General features: G+C 42.4%; 1 protein-coding gene across 3 annotated transcripts; it reads left to right on the top strand.

Annotated features, from left to right (window-relative positions):
• Positions 1–662: 662 nt before the first annotated feature.
• LOC148327631 (CTTNBP2 N-terminal-like protein) lies at positions 663–17091 on the top strand. 3 transcript variants are annotated; one of them, XM_088309635.1, is made up of 8 exons: positions 696–801; positions 4670–4817; positions 7310–7414; positions 12710–12937; positions 13433–13540; positions 14211–14399; positions 15151–15321; positions 15458–17091. In XM_088309635.1, the coding sequence occupies exons 2-8, from the start codon at positions 4746–4748 to the stop codon at positions 16259–16261; spliced, it is 1677 nt and encodes a 558-aa protein (XP_088165761.1). In that variant the 5' UTR covers positions 696–801; positions 4670–4745; the 3' UTR covers positions 16262–17091. The 3 variants fall into 3 exon arrangements, with proteins under 3 accessions (XP_088165762.1, XP_088165761.1, XP_088165763.1); XM_088309636.1 differs by lacking the exon at positions 4670–4817 and having other exon boundaries at positions 663–801; XM_088309637.1 differs by lacking the exons at positions 696–801; positions 4670–4817; positions 7310–7414 and adding an exon at positions 7429–8752.
• The last annotated feature ends 856 nt before the right edge of the window (positions 17092–17947 follow it).

The following is a 17947-nucleotide window of genomic DNA, read 5'->3' as shown; positions in this document are numbered from 1 at the left end:
TAGTTGACAGGCATGTCCATCCATCTACTTATTTTCTATGTGGTTTGTCCTCATTTGGGTCTTGTTTGAGCTTCAGCCTTCAGCGAGCGGAGTTGGGTACCCTGGGCTGGTCACCGGTGCCGCCAAGACAAACATCCAGTCACACTCACATTCGCAACGACAGACTTCGTTTTCAATCACCTTTTTTTTGCAAGAAGGGACGAAGTTGGAGAAAATTCCACACTGGAGGGCCTGAGCTGAGAATCTCTCCACTGTGAGGCTGGACACGAACACACTTAGACGCCCATTGCATTACATGTTAACATGAATTTACACGTTATTCACGTTTTGTTGTGGATTGTATTGTATCTGATGAGTGCAAGTGTACCTAATGTTGTGGCCGGTGGGTTTTCGATACTGTGCAGTCGTTGCCATATGAAGTCATGCTTTTCTCCAAAAGTACGCCCAATGCACTCAAGTGTTTAAATACTTTCATTACATTTCCAAATAATCGTCTGAATTGTTATTTTATTTTTTTAAGAATCTCCGAGGAGCTCTCAAGAATGCCAAACAAAGAACTCCAACCAAATCCAAGGGGGCAGGACGTTATTGTTCCCGCCCATTTTCCCTTAGCTCGTCTCTCATTTGTCATTTCCCACCGCTTCGTTTCCCCTATTGGCCAGCGTGGATGCCTGTTCAACGATCCTTCCATCCAGCTTCAGGGTTCCGCTCGCTTCGGATCAAGACGACTCAACTCAGGGAAAAAAGGAGGAGAAAAGTTCATGTTGGACTTTTTCAAGGAGCTCTAAGGACCACATGAAGGTAAACCGATGTTTAAATGTCGCCGCAGGGGTCCAGCGCGTGTGTTTTATCGCGTGTTCTCTTCGATTCATTTGGTAAAAACTACTTTAAAATTTAGGCGAATTTGTGAAGTTTAGTAACGAGGCAGGCCGAAACCGTTTGTCGGCGTTTGCAGCAAATTTCATCCGGAAAAGCCGATTCCAACGACAACAACAAAATGTTGAATTGGACAACGTGTCACGATAAGTACGGCCAATTGTGTCCAGTTTCTCCATGTGGACGTCAACAAGTAGCCGTGAGAGAGTATAAGTCAATTATATTGTCTAAATCCAATTGAGCATGCAAACATCTGCTCAGGCCTGCTGCACACAAACAACAACAAATAATAACAACAACACGAATGTAATGTATGAAAATAACAAAGAAAAGTCAGACCTGAATTTATCAAACGTTATTACAATGTTACAAACAAAAATGGCATAAAGGCTTCTAGCAAAGTTGAACATTGCTTATTCTTTGTACCAGCATCAAATACTTACCGCCAAAATTACTTAAAAATTGTTAACATAAGAGGGAAAATAATAACATTGCCCCCTTGCCTGAGGTAATCACTTCATAAAACTCATTGGGAGGTGATTATGCCCCTGTTATGCAATTTTTCCTGAATGTGCCAAATGCAGAGGGCACCATGGTGAAATATTGGTTTAAGTGTGGTTGGGAATTTCTGTGATTGAATTGTTGGAATTGGCTCTTTCCTCTTGGGCGTGCATGGGTTTTCTCCAGGTACTCCACTACTTTGTCCCACCCACATCCCCAAAATATGCATTTTCAGTGAATACTGTAAAATGTCACATCGGTGCGAATGTGAATGGCTGTTTGTCATTATCTAAGATTGACTGGTGGTGGACCCTGGTTCTCTTACCAAAAGTCAGATGGGATAGGCTCCATTTTTTAAGGTGCATCACCATGTGCTGATTTGCAGTCAAAGCTGTTGTGTGTGTTGTCAGTGACCCGGCCTCAAACAACCCTCCGATTAAAAGATTAAGAGTAACTTGGTGAGGGCTGGTCGGGCGGAAGTGAAAGCTGAGAACACAATGCAATATTTGTGTTGATCTGTTAAAAAGAAAATCACGAGATTGCCTGTCATGACCAGGGAGGCCAGTGAAATTAGCAATCGGGACCTGTAAAAGTCAAAGCCAGGGGCCGACGTGCAAGCTGTGGTTTAATTACCATTTTGCCCTGCGGTTGAGCCTGAGTGATGGCAAGAACACTATGGGCCTTCTTTGGTATGTGGGATCAGCCTTTATGGCGCAAAAGACGACAGGGAGACGGCGTGTCACTCATCGTTTTAAAGCAACTATATGCAGTCATCCGATCTTTAAACTAACAGCTGGCTAATCATCTCCATGCTGTGCTTGGCTTGTAATTAGGAGCAGCTCTGTCATTGACATGGTGGTCATGGATTGCTCAGAAAATGAGTGGGTTAGCTCAGACACCTCGTGATTGCGTAAAATGCCGAAGATTTGGGCATGAAAAATTTTAAAAAAGTGGAAAATGTCACAAAAATGTGTGAATGTGTGGGATTAAAAATACAATTTAACTGAACTCAACTTAATTTAAGTTGAAAAAAAAAAGAATACATTTTTGGGAGGAAAATAAAAGGACTCACAGGGTTGACAAAAAACAGAACATGTTTCTGATTTTTTGTGGATGAAAAGAAAACACATTTATATGCATTTGATTTTGAAGTATGAACACTTTAAAACGTTTTAGACGGGTTTTGGCATGCCCATTTTTTTTTTAAGTTAAAAAAAGAATTGACAAAAAATCGATATTTTTAAATGTATTACACTTTGAGGAAAAACAATTTTAAGAAAAAAACTGAAACAAAAAATGTAGCGATTTGAAGAAATTACTACAAACATGTTTAAGTTGTTTTGTGAATGTTTCAGGTTAAATTATGATTTAAAATGGTTTCAGAACATTTTGGGACAAGAAGAAAACATTATTTTCGTATATTTTTGGGGAACAAAGATTTTTTTTTTTAATTGTTTGAAAATTTATGCTGATGAAAAGTCAAATGATTGAACTGGGGCTGTGCAAGAATCGGCGGGAACTCGAAGTGAGTTGACAATTGGCTGTTGAAAACAATCATCAAATAAGAATCTTCTGATTGGAGTCACAACGTGTCGTAGCATAACATCTCCAGAGAGGAACATTTGAATGACACTCATGTCTCCGTTTCTGTGATTTACCTACGTGGAGCGTTTACATGCGTGAAAGCTACTTACGCGCTTACGCTTGAGTGGACGCCTGTAAGTATTTGCGTGTATAAAGGAATATTTGGCCAGCTAAAGAGCATTAAAATCAGCTGTTAAGAAGTCATTCAGTAAAGCACAGCACTTTGCTGTTGCCTCTCTGGTCTTAGCAACAAATGAAAGAGATTTTTGAAAACTTGGACGCTGGGCTTGAAAGACGAACCAGCTTGGACGAGACTAGTAAAGGAATGGAAATGGAACCAAAGAGGAATAAAACATCCTCGGTTCTGCAGTTGAGGTTAGGGTAAGTTATTTGCAACTAAAAAGGAAAACCTTTCCAGGGGTTGATACGCTGTCTTAAGACGCTGTTTTAAACTACATTCTGATACTTTTGTGAACATGGATTTGAAACCTAAGATAAAGCACCATATAAAGGTACTACGTTTCCCATTAAGTTTTCATTTTTTGGACTATGATGATTTTTTTTTGGCAAAGGTACAATGAGGAACCCATACCAGCTAATTCCGGACTCATTGGTCAATGTCAACGTGAATAGCAAACACAGATTGATTGATACTGTGTCGTTATAAAATATGCCTGGGAAATCTTGCAGCTTTTGTCTGAAGCGAGGCCGGTTGCCGCTGCTGTCTCTCATTATTCAACCGCCCCCTCCCACCTACTTCAGATGACTTCATGATGTGGAAAGTTGTGGAGAAAGGCCTCGGCCCCAATCTTTGCCTGTCATCCATGCGGATCCGTCTCAAGTGCCATTCAATGATGTTTTGAACCCAAGCCACCTGTTACAGGTGTCACGTACAGTCAGCGGTCAGGTAGTTGTCATCGGAGAAGACGCAGCTTTCATGGATGGTCTTTAGAGGGGAAAAAAATGTCAGCCCGCACATGTTTGACAGGCCTGGAAGCCCGGCGGGACGTTTGGTCTGCAGAGGCAACACAGCTGCGAGATTACAGCGCGGCCACGCTACAAAGAGACCACACGGCATTTTCACACACGCACACAAAATTGTTACTATAACCATTTTGAATGGGCCAGACAAACCAAAACGATGTGATTTACAGTATTTTCTCATACAGTGGTTGTGGGACGTTTATTTACACTACTGCACATTGTGCCAGGCATCTGTTTGAGTCAAGTTGGAGGCCAGCTATAAGACATTGTTAATGTATCACACGATTGAAAAATTTGTCAAGGCAATGTGTGTTGTGAAAATGGTGGTAATGGCATATTGGAAGTTAATTTCAGCACCACCTGTTACTTCATTTACCCACAAGGGCCACAGGGAGCGTCTATTTGTGGTACAGTGTGTATTTATTCAAGTGGATGACACATCAGGCAATTAATCGGTGCAGTTCGTCTATCAAAACTGTTTTGCCGTGGCGGTCACGTCGATCTGTCAGTCATCATGCCGTCATTGCTTCAGGCCGGCCCTGTCGAGTCGTAGCTGGTACTTACTACTTTACCGGTACTGTGCCGCACGTATGTGCGGCGCAAGCAGAAACCTAGCCATATGAATAAAAAAATCAAAATAAAACTGTTTTTCATTTCACGAATCACTACAGTGAGTGTTGTTGCTTTTCCATTTTTCTGTATTTGCTGCATGTTTGTTTGTTAGGCACGGCACGGTCGACTGGTTGGCACATTGGCCTCACAGTTCAGAGGTTGTGGGTTTGATTCCGGCTCCGGTCTGCATGTTCTCCCTGTGTCTACGTGGGTTTCCTCCGGGTACTACAGCTTCCTCCCACATTCCAAAAACACGCATGGTAGGTTGATTGGACACCCTGAATTTCTGAGCGCAAATGGTTGTTCATCTTTGTGTGCCCTGCGATTGGCTGGCAACCAGTTCAGGGTGTCCCCTACCTACTGCCTGAAGAAGAGACGCTGGGATTGATTCCAGCACGCTCGTGACCCTTGTGAGGAGAAACGGCTGATATAATGGATTGTCTGTTTGTGCGGCGCCTGCATGTGTTGTAATGAGCATATTCTCGATGCCGATTGGCTATCGCTGATGAGGTACGAACTGAAGTGGCGTGATCCGTCCTGAAATAATGAAGGCATGCTGACTGACAAATTGACGTGCCTACCACTACCGTTCACCGTATTTTCTCAGAAAGTGTCTCGCGACTGATTGATTCTATGTGAGTGGTTTATTTACTCAACTGCAGAGAAGGCCAAATGTCTGGTGTACAGTGCGAGTCCAAAATCTTGGGTTGCCGATAGTCATGGACCTGACTTTTAGCAATCATATCAAATCAATCACTAAAACAGACTTTTACCAGCTGAAAAACATTCAGATGGAGGGATTGAATGTCCAAAGCAGATCGGGACAAACGTATCCATCGAGACTTAATTATTGTAACGATCTTCTTCCTGGACTCCCTCAAAAGAGTTTCAAACAACTGCAGATAATTCAGAACGCCGCAGGACCAGAACAAAAAGATCGTAACATATTAATGCAGTCCTAAAGGCTTTTAACTGGCTCCCAATCAGCTGTTGAATAGATTTCAAAATACCGACTGGTTTTGCTCCTGAATACATCTTGATTGAATATAAACTAGGGCTGGGCGATATGACCTAAAATCAATATCGCGATAAATTGGGTAATTTTACCTCGATAACGATAAATGCACGATAAATTCCCCCTGAGGACCAAAATCTAAATAAATGCAGGAAATGCATATTAACTGCTTTTTTTATTGACCAACTGGTACACATTACTTTCAATGAAAAATAAAAGTACAAAAATAATTTGAATAAACATTCAAAATAGCTTGCTTTGCATGACTTGAACAATGTCACAAAGAACAGGAGAAAAAGGGTACCTCTCACAAAATCTTTTTCTGCAAATATATTGTGCCGAGATGCTATAATGCCATTTGCAAAGGCCTAGATTTGTGTAAAGGTATCTTGTAAACAATATAAATAATGCCATGTGCAAAGGAGCTAGTCGCCTGTAAACAAAATGCTAAATAAAATGAAAAAAAATGTCAATGGAATGCCAATGCCAAATAAACAAGTGTGCATGATCAGGAAAATGTGCCGTCTTGAGTACTCCGGTGCGCGGTCGCCACTTGTCGTCTATGTACTGCACATTCAGGCTCAAACAGGTATCCATGTTGCGACTCGACCACAAGTCGGACGTGGCTGCAAAATGCTCGACATGTCTCCGCTCCCGTCCCGATGTTGTCCAAGTGCTGTTTGCGAAATATTTTCGTACCTCTTGTTGGCTACGTTCATGAGGCGTTTAAATCCTGTGCGCTCCACTGTAACTAGAGGTGCTCTATCTTTAGCTATGTGCTAGGCTATCGCGTCCAGTTCTGAGACGTTCTCTCGTATGATGTCGCCTCCGTTATGGGCTGTAGTCACTTGTCGAACCTTGCTTCTCACTTTGAACTTTTAGTACAAGCTCCAAGTCAACAGCATGGTTGTGTTGTGGGTGGTGAAAAAGAAAAGGTTGGACGCGCTGTTTCAGGTGCTTACGAAGCACTTTGTAGTTCATGTTCTTTTGCTCAAACATCGTCTTTATGGAACCCAAAACATTTACAAACGACAGATGTCGAATTTCTTTTCGGGACAAGCGCGACAGGAACAATTTCGACTTCGTCTGCAGCCGTGTCAGCCGCTTCAGGATTTGAATCGCCAGCTACGAACGCGTCTTCTGTTTCCATTCTTCTACAGCGCATGAGTCACGTGACTACATGCGCTGTAGCCGTCTTAAAGGGGCATGAACATCGCCGTAGACAGAAAAGACTTTTCTTTTTCTTTTCTTTTTTTTTTAGACACCGAATTTACCGACATGGGCAAAATGATGTCGGTCATTGTAATACATTTCGGTAACGGTAAATTTTCGGTTTATCGCCCAGCTCTAATATATACCCAATACGGCTCTAAAATCTACGGACCTGGGTTAATTAGTGGAGCGCAGAGTTCAAAATGAACATGTAAGCTGCATTTTGTTATTATGCTGCACACAAATGGAATAAGCTGCCAAGAGAAGTGAAGTCAGCCCAGAGTATAAATGTGAATTTTAATATTAAATAAATTCACCATATGTCCTAATTGTGATTCTTTTTCCCCAATGGTGAGAGGAGTGCATCTACTGGTGGCGCGGTGTTTATCTGTTTGAGTGAATGACATGTCTGGTGACTAATTGTGGCACAGCTACAAACTGAATGAAGCAGTAAAATTATTTTTCAAAGTAAAATGACGTAAAAAAAACCCAAACAAACCCAAGTGTCTTTTTCCTTGCTAACAGTCCAAGCTGAACATGGAGAGTTTGACCAAGCCGGAGCTGCTGATGCTCTTTAGCATCCTGGAGGGAGAGCTGGAAGCACGAGACATGGTCATTGACACTCTTAAGGTATTCACGCCCGCTTACATCATGACGACCAGAGGTGTGCCTGAAGTAAAATCCTTTCCTACAAAACTATTGTTTTAAAATGAACAATTGTTGTATTTTATTGCGCAACATTTATTGAGATATGAATCGTCTTTTATGAGATTTGCACCAGCTATAAATTGTTATATATCGGTTTGATGTTGCTGATGTTCACGAACATATTGCATTTACTGCGTGTAGATTATATTATGCATACTAGAGAAGTCAAGTGAAATTTGTATAAAGTATTTATTTTAGTATTTATAGGTAGTTTCACAGAATTAGTGCAACTCAGCATAGTCTATTGTTTTTGGTTCAGTTTAAAATAGACAAAACCTTTACACGTCAATGCGAATTGATTTTGTGGATGGCTGCAGCACCACATTCGCACGCAGAGATAAGCATGGCAGCGATTTTAAAAAAAATTGAATCGATATCGGGTACTGAAAATCAAATCGAATCGAGGCTCGATTGAAAAATACTCTCTCCAAAGTACAAACGTTTATTTTAAAACTTTTTACAATCCAAAATGCAGAGGTTTTTGGCAACAAAAAAAACCTCACAAAATCACAATTTGGAGATGAATGTTTTTCAACAGACAGTGGTGGCATGATTATTTTACTTCCAGTGAGTGCCAGTTGAAGTTGAAGCAGCGTGCTTTTAATAGGCCCATTTCAAAGACTCTGAATGCCTGTTTAAATACGTTTCAACACCCGCGTCCGGTTTATGCTCAGCTCCAGCCAAGACAATTAGGCTAAGTAGCCGTACAAACTGCCCCCACTTCCTGCTGTTCCCTATGCATCGCAATGAGAAGCTTGTCCAATCAAACCTGTGTGTGTATGTGTGCATCCTTTGGGATTTTGTCTCATAACCGCATAAATCCGCCTTCTTATGAGCTTTAATGAGCAAACACAGTCCAGCTGAGTTCAACAAAGCCTCTGTCATGTCTGACGCATAGCGGCCCGCCCTGACCTTGCTGTGTCGTACTTGAGCGGGATTAATGCTGTGTTTCAATTAAAGGATTCTCTGGTTATTTCCCACAGTCCTTTGCTGTGCCGTAGGCTCACACGCTTGTGTATTTAAGAGGTTTTGTTACCTAATAAAAAGGAGAGAGAGAGAGAAAGTGCGATGGAAATTCCGCAAAATAGTGCCCACACCTCTGCGGAAACGTTTATTCTAATCCACCGTGCTCTGCGAAAGTGTTTGAAGCGTTCCAAAGTGTTATGTCTAGACCTCCAGACCACATTCCTGCCTCACTCCTGGGACGTGGCCATCTAAGGCAAGAAGAGATCCAGCGCACCGGGTGTCCGATGACTCCAAGTGAGCAAATAAACATCAGCAAAACTGTTAACCCATTCAGGCCCGGACTGGCATCAATGCGCCACTGTTGACTCTATGGAGGGTCTAATCACTCCCAAGAAATGCTCTCTTGAGGAAACATAGTCACCACTTAGCCTGCTGCGTGGCTCTTTAGCATGGCGTTGGCGCTCGACTGAAACCAGGTTTCGACTCCTGTCAAAGCCATAAACCCAGTGATTTTTAATCATAGTAAAAATATGGGAGCTGTATGTTATATAGCTGCCAGGTGACCTAACATGGACTCCAGACATTATCAGGGGCCACTTAAGTAGTTATAAAGTCATACATGTGTTTATAAATATGTTATGACTGTGTAGGGTAAATTGCTTGGTTCCCAAACACTACTTCACTGGCAAATTTGGAATTTGTGATTGCTGAGTTAGTCTACAACAAGGTCAGAGGCGGGTAGAGTATCCAAAAATTGGACTAAAAAAGGCTAGATAAGGGTTCTCAGTGATTTTTCTTTTGTTGTTACAAGTTTAAAAACAATTTCAATCACTTCAAACACAACACACAAAAAAATCTTACATGATTACTGCTCCCCCTCCTGCTTATCATCCCGAACTTCCCCTCCTTGTTGCTTTTCGTGTTTGTGACAGCCAAAATCCGCTTCCGTTGGCGCTTTTTAAAGTTACTGCCAGTCGTCAGAATGCCAGCGAAACCGTGAGTCCGTCAGTGATTTGGATGCCTTTTGTCAGTACTGACCAACAGGTGACGACAGTTGTAAATCTCCACCTCTGACTGCACGCCCGTTCTCCAGAAGAAGAAAGGTCGAAGATTGAGCGGTTGTCTGGAGGTTGTGGGTCTTTTTAAGCAATGACGTCGCTCCCAAGTGACGTTGTGTCTTATGGCTCCCCTGCCTTTGTCATTCAAATCAGCTCAAAATGCAATGCTAGGTAACAAGTGCTCTCCTTTTTTGCTTCATATACCTGTAAGCGAAAAATAGCACATTGCACAACATACCTTAGCTGCAATCCTAATAGTGAAACTGTGTCAAGGGATCTTTAAAAACTTTGCACAAGTGCGACCAGAAAATTAGGGGACTGTACAATACATCTTGAGGATAAAAAATGCTTGTGAAGGACATTTTTGGAGGGGTTGTATTATATTCGAGAGGGTATTATCCATCCATCCATTTTCCGAACCACTTATATTTGAGGATTTACTGGACTTATAATAATACTTAACTGATTCATTGCCAGTCCTTTTAAAAAAGATCTTTGACGTCTATAGCTGTCAAAGGCAGTGACGGAGTTCATTTAAGTATTCAGTGAAAAAAAAAATACTTGAACACTGAGTATGTGGTAACATTTTTTTAATCAGTATACGAACATCAAATAGATGAAAATATAAACCAGGAACTTAAATAATCAGATAATTTTCAATAATATGACAAACTAAAACATATTTTTTAAATATAAAACATAAACATAAAGCCTTTTTAAATTCAGGAAAATTAAGCCCCAATAAATGTTCTTTTAGTAACTTATATAATATGAATAAAAGTAGGACGCCGTATGTAGCTCTGGCTAAAGTAAAAACTATCTTGCATTAAAACGACCCTGACAAGACCATTTTTTCCAAACAGTTGCTCAAGGACCTGTATTTGCATTCACCTTGTTGTCTCTATAATTCATATTTTTCCTCTCCTGATTTAATGTTTGTGTGGAGATTTAAAAAAAAGGAAATGAAAACAAACTTCCTGCCTTTTTTCTGCTTAAGTGCCATTAAGGAATGCTTGGTGCTCATTGTGCTCACAAGGATGACTATCAGGAGAACAACATCAGCCCAAATTCTTTTAGGCCGTCCCACACAGTCACAAAGTACTTTGCTGAAAGCCAGCGTAGGCTATGTGAGAAATTTAATCCACAAATCACCACAATGACAACGGCTTCTTTTAGCTGTTCTCTTCTTTCAACATAAACAAAATATCCAGGATGCACTGAAAATAGTGAGGTTTGTGTAAAAAAAATGCCCATCATTTTGCACAACTATTAATGGAATTGTAAAACTATGGCTTGCTTTTTCTTTCCCCTTTTCATGAGTCACTCCTGCAGCTGCTCGTCTTTGAAAGGGAAGTTGTTGTTTTTTGTTCCTCCTCCTGGCAAAGCTCGTCTTTGGCCCACTGATCTGCAGTAGCCACCGGGAGGGAATATTGGACTCATTTTTGCAAAATCCCAAACACGCAGATGAAATTTCACATGTCAGCTATTGCTATGAGGGATCCAGTGATGAATTACTGCGAAGCTGTCTATTAAAAAAGCACTGAAGTGCAATATATAGTCAGCTTTGTAGTTAATTCCTTGTGAGATTCCAAGAGCAGACGCACAGAATGCAGAAGCATGCCAGCTGCTTTCACTCTTCAACAAAACACGAGGAGGAGGAGGAGGTGCTCATGAACCAGCCAATCAAGCACTCCATTAAATAATTTTTAACGATACCTGGCACAAGATTACCCAAGATTTTAAATTTCAAGGCTCGAATGGGTTGGTCCACATCATGCTTTTCAAACACATCGATTGAGTTAGAATCGAGCAAATTAATGGAGACGAGTGCAGACAAGGCATTGATTTAGTCACTTTTTAATTTTTTTTTTTTTGGGGTTTGTTTTTTCTAACCAAAGCCGCCACCGCCGGAGTGATGAACACCGGGAATGACTAAGTGTGTCCTTGTGCAACACAAGCACCCAGAATGGAAATTCTGATCTAAGCGCTTTGCTAAAGTTGACACATAAGCACACTGACGGGAACGAGAACGGGATGTGGGCCGTGTTTGCAGAAAATCAGTAAATTAGTCATCTAGCTTTTTTGAAGTGACCTCCCTGACTAATTGAAAGGAAAAAAAAAAATGACGTACTCACCCTGCACTTTGTCGGATCTATAGAAAACGAGGAAGGAGTGCTGCATGTACCTGAGAGGTGAGACTCTTCACAGTAGGCTAGCACAAGGTTCATGTTCAGTCATTGGATTCTTCAATCAGTGGCGCATTTCTGTTGCCATGTCACACAAAAAGTAATCCTTCAGATCCGCAAAGCTTCTTCAGTTGTGTGACATCACGGATAGAATTTTTTGTGCGCCTTTTTTAAAACATATTAGGCACCAAGCCTTGTCGGAAATAGTGAAAATCAGAAAGAGGGCGTCAAAGAACTGCTTTTGTCTAGTTAAAACCCTCCACTCACTCACAATCAAAGCAATAGTACACATTACACAATATGTTTTGTAGAGTAAAGTTTACTCTAAAAAAGCCAATATTTGGTCCCAGTAAATAGAGTTAAATTTGAGAGTAAAATATTCAGCGTAAAATTTACTCCGAGAATTTTACCCTGAATATTTTACTCTCAAATTTTAAATATTTGTCTTTTTGGGGTAAAATGTACTCTTGGAAATGTAGCACAAAGAGGGGGAAAATGAACATTTGTCAGCAAATAATGGACGATAGGTTCCCAAAAAATAGACAAATGCCAAACAGAGGATATGCAGGGTTCACTGTAGTTGTATGGTAAGAGCGGCAATAGCAAACTAGGTTATACTTAGTCTTTTTAGGTATAATTATAAGCATTAAACGAGTCATCACCAGCGAAATGCCTAACCTCAGATGCGCCACCCACCGTCCTGACGACGCTGTGCACTTATCGAATAATCTGGCTATCAGTCGTCAGGCGCTCTGTCGGTACGCTGCCAAAGAGGATGGCGTTCTCTCTAATCTCTTGATCCTCTTTTGTTGAACCTCCCCACACTCGCTCGCCCTTCCTTTTCACGCCACAAACCATCTTGGCGCTGCGTCACCTGCTTTAAAACATCTCCCCTGGCTCTCAGCCCAGAAACAGGCCCTCGCCATCTGTTGCGTCTTCCACGTGTCACGGGTGCTGTTGTGCGACGTGTCAGAACTGAAATCATCCTCTTGTGTGGTCATCATCAGGCTCAGCGCAAGGAGTTCTTCGTGCAGGAGCGCTACGGCCGCTACGACCTCAGCGATCCCTTCCTAGCTCTGCAGAGAGACGGCGAGGTCGTGGGGGCCCACCGGGGCAAGGAGCACCCGGCAACCTCCAACCCGCTGGTGGTGCTCAAGTTGGTGGTGAGCCACTGCAGGAGGATGCAGGAGAAGATGCTGGCACAGCTGGCGGCAGCGGAAAGCAGGCACAGAACGGTGGGTCTGTCTTCATCAAAAGTACTCTGCACTTGACAGCAAATTGGTCGCTTCTGTTTAGTGAGAATCACGTTGCCACTGTCGTCACGAAACACCCTTGTAGACCAAGACGAATAGCTTAGAACATTCCCCTTACAATTTTCATTATGACACATGCAGAAAACACAATTTTGTTGTTTTTATTATACAGAAAAAAAAAACCCAAATAAGTCATCCAGTCCTGTAGGTGGCGATAATGTCTAGCACAAAGTAATTCACAACTGCAAAAGTTGATAAATGCCTGGTTCTAAAACGGACAGCAACAAAAAAAAATACGTAACAGAAAACAGCATAAAAATTAGTTGCATGTTTGAGTTAGTTGTGAGCTTCAGCTACAACGCTGCTATGATAGCAGTGAACATCACAACACACACCTGCGTAAGGACACAGTCGCACTGAGCCAGTTCGGGATGGTGTTCATGACAGAGTTGTTCTCGCCTCTCTCCTTCTTTTTAGGTGATCATGGACCTGGAGGAGGAAAAGAGAAAACACGCTGAAGACACGGCTGAAGGTGACGATGTCACCTACATCCTGGAGAAGGAACGGGAACGTTTACAACAGCAGGTGAGAGCTTTCTCACATCACTTGCTGGGAAATACCATCCTGTCCGTCTTAAAAGAGGTATCCGGCCAACTTTTTTTCCCTCCATATTAAACCATCTTAACAAAGGTTTTCTGACATTCTTCACTCCAAAAACACATAGGATGAAGAATTATATTATAGTGAAAGCTGTTATTAACGGTGGTTATAAACTTGTAATGCCTCCCACTAAAATCAGAATAATTTCCTTTATTAATAATTTAAACTAGGGCTGAGCAATTAATCAATTTCACATTCCAAAGGATGCAAGCCAGGAAGTTTCCACAAAGTGAGAGGCTGCTCATTACTAATTTGCTGACTTTGTGGCGATATTTGGGAACTTTTAATACCCCTCTTTAAAGAAGCAACTAGCTACTAATCTTACCTCATTTAGTGGTTTTATTAAAGACTCCGAGACTCCCTCCAGAGCGAGAAATATTCACCTGTCCAGCCTGCAAATTAATTGCACTTTTACTTGCCCAAAACCTCCATTGGCTAATTTAACCATGTCGCCGGATAAGAAAAGACTGACTTGGTGGTTTAATTTCACACTTGATGGTAATTTGTATCCAAGCAATTAAAAAGTCAATTTACCATCTTATGTCCCCTTTAACAATTTGGATCATTCCGTGTGGTTACGCTTCTCTCCATGTAGCTGGAATTTGAGCGTGGGCAGGTGCGGCGCTTGGAAAAAGAGCAGCGGCGTGTCACGGATCAGTTGGAGGAGGAGCGAGCGCAGCACAAGCAGCTCTCTTGCGCCCTGGCCAAAGAGTGCAAGTGGGCCAGTGCCAGAGCTCTGGAAGAAGGCCACCGTCTCACAGAGGCCGGCCGCAAGCTGGATAAGGTGGCTATCATTTTCAATATTTTATGAAGGGCCCAACCGAGCCATCTGTTGGCCGATTTTATTGGCCCATATTAGCCCTTTTGAAAAAAAATCATAATCCAGCAGAGTTGTGCTGATGAAAAGCGCATATATTCTTACTTTCTCACGAACAGTAAAAGCTCTTAAGTATTGGAGTCACGCAGAATGATGCCCTTGCATACGCATCCACTAGATAGCGCTCTGACTCAATTCAATGCAATCATCATCTTGACGTGGTTGTAGCAGTTATCACCTAGCTGGGTGTAAACCTCGCCAACATCTACAACAATGTGGCGGATTATCAAGATCCCGAGCTGAATGTTACTTTGACAGAAAAGTATTTTGCTTCTCACCATCAGCAACATGTGGTGGAGATGGAAAATAGTATAACGCGTTCTTAAATCCACCACATATCACATCCAGAAGAGCAAGAGGAGAAAATTGTGGATGTTTCCGCTTTTGTGTGATTGTGGAAGGACATTTCTCCATGGAAAACTTTTAAAAAACAAAAAAGATTGGCTTTCGCTTCAGTTGAACCCTCGCTCTCTGTACGACATAAATTTAAAATGCAACTCTGTCAAAGATGACGTTTTGACCTCTGAGAAAGGCATTTCTGATTGCTCTTTTGAAGTATTCAATTCACGGCAAAGAAAAACAAAATGGAGTAGAAGAATTGTTATTTAACATTAAAGGTGATCATGCAGGCATTATTACCACTTTGGGTGTCGCTCAGGAGCGGGAGGCCTGCCAGGCGCTGAAGGAAGAGTTGGAAGAGGAGAGGAGGCGAACGCTGAGAATGGAGGCCAGGGTGGAGGAGCAGTTGGCCGAGTTTGATACGGAGCGAGAGCAGCTACGTTCGCGACTCAAGAAGGAGGAGGCGCACTGCGCTAGACTGCAACAGCAGGTGGGTTGCGCACATTTCGTATGTCAGCAATCGCTCACAATTACATTTATTTTAGCGTAAGCCTAACCTAATAAGACCAAGACGTTTATGATGAAAAAGAATCTCATATTAAATCATCTTTGTTGTTTGTTTGGAGGTGGAGGAGCTCCAGAGGAAGCTGAGTGATAGCAGCGTGGTGGCAGACGTTCGCGAGGAAGGTGAGCAGTGGGCCACAAAGGTTCCTTTAATAAAGAAGATGACAGAAGCAAAACTGGAACACAATGAGGAAGAAGGTCACCAGGGAGCCGTAGAGACAAAAGTCAACGGGCACAATTTTGTGACGGAGGCCGACGATCCTCCTAATGGTGAACACCCAAATGGGAATCCGACTCAGCAGACTCTAAGTTCCTCCCCATGCGCTTCTCCCGTCCTCACCAAACGTCCCAGCGCGCCGGCAGCTGGCAGGTCTTCCTACCAGGCTGGAATCAACCAGCGCTTCCACGCCGCCCGCCACAAGTTCCAAGCGGCCCCCACAGACCCCGAGCCAGCCCAGCCGGCCTCCAGCACCTCCCCCACTCCTCCTGCAGCCGATTCCAGCAAGCAGATGGCCCGCAGTACTGTCACCCAAGCCCTGTCGCGCTTCACCACGCAGCAGGCACCTAAACTCTCCGCAGCCAGCCATTCGCCCTTCGGGACCGACTACCGCTGCTTGGCGGCCCCCTTGTCCCCAGTCGCGGGCCGGGCGGCAGGCGTCCGCTCGCCCACAATCCCCAGGGCAGACAGGGGAAACCCACCGCCCATTCCGCCCAAAAAACCTGGCCTGGCTCAAGCTCCGCTTTCGCCAGCCGCCGTCCCGAGGTCAGGCAGCCATTTTAACGACGGCCCCCTCTCAGGAAGTTGCGGCCTCACGTCCGCCCAAGATGGCGTCAAGGAATTGGATGTGGTGCTTTCGTCTAATTAACATCAAACACTGTTATACGTTAGGATTTGAGTATTTATTACGGTTGTTATAGAAATATGCATCGGTTGTTCAAAGAGCAATACAATAATCCCTCACTGTTTTTGGAGTTAGGGTCCGAGCCACGAAATATCGGCAAAACAGTTTATGCCACAAGACGGCGTAGGCAAACTGCTACAATGAAGCTTCTCAACTTACTTCAACATAGTTTCTGGTGCCAACGCAATACTTTTCTATTTAGATGAAACAGTGCTTTGGCCTGAGCACAAAGAAGACTATACTTTCACTAAGGTTCTACTCCCTGACTTAACAAAGCTTCATATTCAGTCTGAATGTCTTCAATATGCATCCTTGGACCAATTAGTGTGCTATTTTTTAAGGTTTCTCAGTGCATTCCGAAATTTGTTAGTTTTAGCAAACCTCTGAGGATAGACTCCACGGACAAAAACAGGATTAAATTAATTTAAATTTAAATCATGAACCTTGAATAGCTGTGGGATTTCTGTATTGTATGTTCTATTAATATCTGTCATAATGTATTTGTACTCATTTTATTATTTGGAAACTTGTATAGTTGACTTTTTTTCTGATAAATGTTCCTTACCTGCTATATTATAGAAATTATAGTTTTCTACTACGACTTTAATGTACATATAGTTATGAAGATCACATTATTATACGCAGTCACGAGTACAGTACAATTATCCGTTGTATATGTATTTTGAAGAGATTAATATTATCGCCAAGTTGCTATTTTTGTGCTCTCATTTTATCACATTCCTCTTCTGTATCTGCTGGAAGGTTTATTAATAAATGAAACACAACAATGGTGAGTGTTTAGTTCAATGTGGTCTACATATAAAAATGTTTAAAATAATATTTAGAAAAGCTGCTGCTACTGAATAATATACACTTTTGTCACATTAAATCACGAGTAACACCATACGGTCCGTCATAGAAGTGAAATAATTTCTACATTTGCAAATGTAATTTATGCCTCTCATCCATCCATTATCTGTACCACTTCTCACAATGGCCGCGGGCGAGCTGGAGCCTATCCCAGCCATCTGTGTGCAGTAGGCTTGGTGCACCCTAAACAGGTTGCCAGCCAATCGCAGGGCAGACGTAGAAGAACAACCATCCACACTCACACTCATACCTAGGGGCTATTTATAGTGTCCTATCAACCTACCTTGCATGTCTTGGGAATGAAACCGGCGTACCCGGAGAAAACCCACACAAGCACGGGGAGAACATGCATTCTCCACACAGGAAGGTTGGAATCGAACCCTGCACCTCTGAAATGTGAGGCGGACGTGCTAACCAGTCGACCGTGCCGCTCTTTCCACTTATATAAATACAAATAATGTTCGAAAGAAATATCTCGTGTCCAGTCAGCTTGAGTACATTTTAGCTGCACCTCTAAAGAATGTCCTCTAGGAGTCAGTATTGTATTTTTTTTAAGTGATGATACCCATTTTCAACAAGGACACTACTTGCCCTAAAAGGTCACGGATCAACAGGAGCCAACTGGACTGGTCTCACCTTCAGACAAAAAAAAAAATCATAATAACAAACAAAAAAAAATTGAATCTATCTATGTTTTGAGAACGTAGGAGGGCGGAGTGCTCTCACCACGCTGCCGAAATACACTTGGATTTTAAAATTCTAATCAAATAATCTAATTAT

The sequence above is a fragment of the Idiotropiscis lumnitzeri genome, chromosome 11 (assembly GCF_059441095.1).
Source record: "Idiotropiscis lumnitzeri isolate Australia: NSW breed Sydney's pygmy pipehorse chromosome 11, RoL_Ilum_1.0, whole genome shotgun sequence".
Lineage (NCBI taxonomy): Eukaryota > Metazoa > Chordata > Actinopteri > Syngnathiformes > Syngnathidae > Idiotropiscis > Idiotropiscis lumnitzeri.
Note: the sequence above shows the minus strand (reverse complement) of the source record. Positions and strands in the feature narration are given on the sequence as shown.